At 40.0% G+C, this 3,934-nt stretch overlaps 1 protein-coding gene across 1 annotated transcript; it reads left to right on the forward strand.

Moving 5' to 3' along the window:
• Positions 1-6: 6 nt before the first annotated feature.
• Positions 7-930, forward strand: LOC102211776 (olfactory receptor 1500-like; the record flags this gene model as incomplete). Its single annotated transcript, XM_005754815.1, has 1 exon — positions 7-930. A coding segment is annotated over one exon (924 nt), but the record flags the coding sequence as incomplete, so codon positions are not given.
• Positions 931-3,934: the final 3,004 nt, after the last annotated feature.

Below are 3,934 nucleotides of genomic sequence, written 5' to 3' on the forward strand. Positions count from 1 at the left end.
CCTGCATTTTTCATTATAAGTGGATTTATTGGCATTCCTAATATAAAATATTATTATGCCTTTCTGTTTTTTGTTTATATTATTTCTGTCCTGGCAAACACAGCTGTCATGGCCACAATATATTTGGATCACAATCTAAGAACACCAAAATATATTGCAGTTTTCAATCTTGCATTGGTTGATCTATTAGGTAACTCTGCCATGGTGCCAAAGATTCTCGATATCTTTTTGTTTAATCACCCCCACATTTCCTATAATGACTGCTTGACATTCCTGTTTTTCTGCTATGTATTCCTTTCGATGCAAGCTCTAAATCTGGTTGCACTGTCATATGACAGAGCTATGGCGATCGTTTACCCACTGCATTATCAACTGAAGGTGACTCACAAGTTCATGTTCTGTTTAATTGCCTCTTTCTGGGTGTTTGTCATTATTGTTATACTCATTGCAACTGGCCTTCTTACAAGGCTTTCCCTCTGTGAATCAGTCGTTATTAAAAGCTTTTTTTGTGACCATGGTCAGATATACCGGCTTGCATGCAATGATTATACACCCAGCGATATAACTGCTTGGATTTTGCCAGCTCTTATTCTTTGGCTTCCTCTTTTGTTTGTTTTGTTGAGTTATCTGAGTATAGGCTATGCTTTAGCTAAGGTAGCCACAGTTCGAGAAAGAATGAAGGGCTTTAAAACCTGCACAGCTCATCTTTCATTAGTGGCAATCTATTTCCTCCCAATATTAATCACTCTACGTTTAAACATAGAGCCAAATGCCAGAATCATAAACCTGTCTCTGACATCAGTCTTTCCTCCAATGCTGAACCCTATCATATATGTTCTTCAGACACAAGAAATCAAAGAATCTCTAAAAAAGTTAAAGGGAAGAATCACAACACACTACAAAAATAGAAAAGTCAAATTTAAAAAGTAAGAATAAATTTGGCATAAATATGTCTACCCCTTTGTTTATTTAAGGAATGCATATAAAATAAAATAAAAATGTTCAAGTATGTTTAAGTACTTCCAAATCGAACCCAAATTACAAATGTCACACTTCACGGGGCAGTGTGTGGTTGATTTGAAAACACATCATGTATCAAAGATACTTATTCACAACTATGGTCAGTTTATGAACGTGAAAGCTTAGGAGTTTATCATAAATCAAATCAAATCAAATCAAATAAAGCCTGTTGACAAGTCATGCACAAACAGGGAAAGCATGGGAAGGTGAAAGATTAGATTCAAAGCAGGGACCTTTATGCTGTGAGGTGATAGTGATAACTAATCACATTTATCTTTAGCCAAATGTAAGGGTTGCCTTTCTGAGAAATATGCATTGCAGCATGACATATGCTTGTTGTTGTTTTTTTTTCAAAGTGAGATTCAGTAAAGCTACTATATTACTACAGAAATACATTTTAATGACTGTTTAAATAGATAATTTTCTGCTATGAGAATATGCCAGGAAGCCTTCCAACTTCTCTTCTTCCAGCTTCTATGTGGATATGGGCCGCCTTTGATTAGTGTTTCAAAGAATGTCCAACTAAATGTAAATATAATGTAAAGGACTGACTAAACTGGTAGAAACCCAGAAATGTTATTTTTTGTGGCAAATAAACTGAATCATTGTGTAGTGACCCGATTGAGTAAATTCTACTTATAACAATATAATCACATGGTTTGATTACAGAGGGAACACAGGGCTAATAAAAGTGAAAGACCATGTGGTTAAGTTGAGACTATGAGTCGTATTCTTTATATTGATGAGAAAATTCGTATTCTCTCACTAATAAATTAAAAAACATTGGTGAAAAAAAGTTTAAAAAGCACAGGAGAAATCAGCAGTACTGAACAGGCCAATTGCTATCCGGTAATCAGATTACACCGTAGGGTTTCTGAGTGATTTGCAGTTAGTAGTAGCTATGATGTTAGTTTTCCCGCTAAAGCATAAATCCCCAGTAACAAACCACCCAAAGTGTAAACTCAAAGTGTAGACTCTACATACTTGGTACTCTTCAAGGGGTGGAAAAGAAAATCTCGCCAGTCTGTACAAGAGCGAGGTCTAACCAAGTGTGTTAGCTCACATACTATAATATGTAATTTGCTGGTAATAGAATCACAGTCAGTCTTCCAGTAACAAATGACAAAGAAACATATGCAAAGGAAACAATAATCCTGGGAGACTACTTACAGAAAAATGCCTAAACATATCAGGTCAATGGACAGAAGGTTGTAACTCATACAAAACACTTGCACTAAGAACACTTGAGTACAACACATGCTGTACTCACTAATTGTACTCACTCTACCTGCTGAATTGAATCATGTTATATGTACTAGTGTCCTTAAAGCTGGATGTGAGTGATAGTGAGCAGGCTCGGGGTCGCTATTGCGGGGACCCAGTATTCTTGGAGTTCTTGGTAAGCTAGTGAAAGTCACCCCACTTCGGGGCTCCATTATCATACTGGGGGACTTTTCTTGGTCAATAACAGTGGGGTGATTGGGAGGAATGTCCTACACCCAGTCTGAACATGAACATACTGTCCATGACAAACAACATGGTTAAATATAAATGTGTTTATACCTGTAAGTGCACATATGCAAGGGTGCCCTAACTAAAAAATAAATAAAAATAAATAAGTAAATGGAAGTGTACAATTATTCATTCTCTGTGCTGCTGTCACTCTCACCTGGATGATACTGGTGGCATAGCGAGAAACGTTAAAAAAAAAAAAAAAAAATTTCAGTACCCTATACCACCCAGCAATTTCTGCTAAGTCTCATGGTCCTGAGCCTGCCAACTCAGTGTTTTGTGTTTCCTTGTGCTTTTGTTGTATGTATTCTGTTGTGAATTGCCATTTGTTAGGTTTCTGTTCTTTGCCTGCCTGCTCCCACTTCTCTGTGTTCCCTCCGTCTGTCCATGGTGTCACACTGTCTGCTTGTGAATCTGCCTGTTTAGTTCTGTGTCTTGTCTGGTTCTGTGTCTGTGAGTTTCCCGTTTTATTGTGAAGGTCTCCGTCTCATGTGAGTGTGTTCAGTTTACATTTCCCCTGTCCCGTCAGCTCCGATTTCTCCCAGCTGTGTTGCCCTCCTGTCTCTCATCCCCCGATTACTGGTGTGTGTATTTAAGCCCTGTGTGTTCTCCTGCCTGTTGCCGGTTTGTCTATGTTACTCCGTGTCAGTCTGCGTTACTCTGTGTTCCTCGGTGTCCTGCTCTTCGTCTGCCTCTCTCTGCCTCTCATCCCTCTCATCCCTTTGTCGTATGCTCCCATTTCTGTCATTTTAGTTCTCCCACTTTAGGTGTCTTCAGTTATTTTGTCATGCCCCACTGCTCGTTTGCCACTACACCACCTTGTAAATAAACTTCACTAGCATCTTCATCCACTGCTTGCATCTTGGGTCCTCCTTCCTCCACACCACACGGCTCGCCTCCTCAGCCGTGACACTAAGTGAGACTTCCAGTACAACAGTGGAATATGCCACCTGCAGAAATCTTCTGATGACAATAGTGGTTGGGTGCATTAGGGGTGGGAAGGAGTTTGAGTACAGGGAGCTGGTGAGGAAGTTTGTAGAATGGTCCGAAAGAAACACTTATTTCAGAATTTCTGCAAGACAAAAGAGATGGTGGTTGACTTCTGGAGGAAAAAAAACTGTGAGTTGGCCCATCACAACATCTGCTCCACTCCAAACTTCCAAGGCAGTGCACAACATCTACCGGTATCTATCTTTCCATTCCATTTCAGCCATCCATCCTCTTCTGTTGTGAAGTTTGCGGACAACACTACAGTGGTGGGTCTGATCACCAACGATGATGAGACGGCTTACAGGGAGGAGGTCAGCGCCCTGACCCACTGGTGTCAAGACAACCATCTCACCCTCAACGTCGCAAAGACAAAGGAGTTGATAGTGGACTTCCGGAGGTGCAGAGAAGTACA

This window comes from Pundamilia nyererei, unplaced genomic scaffold, assembly GCF_000239375.1.
Source record: "Pundamilia nyererei isolate P.nyererei 1_Seehausen unplaced genomic scaffold, PunNye1.0 scaffold00671, whole genome shotgun sequence".
Classification (NCBI taxonomy): domain Eukaryota; kingdom Metazoa; phylum Chordata; class Actinopteri; order Cichliformes; family Cichlidae; genus Pundamilia; species Pundamilia nyererei.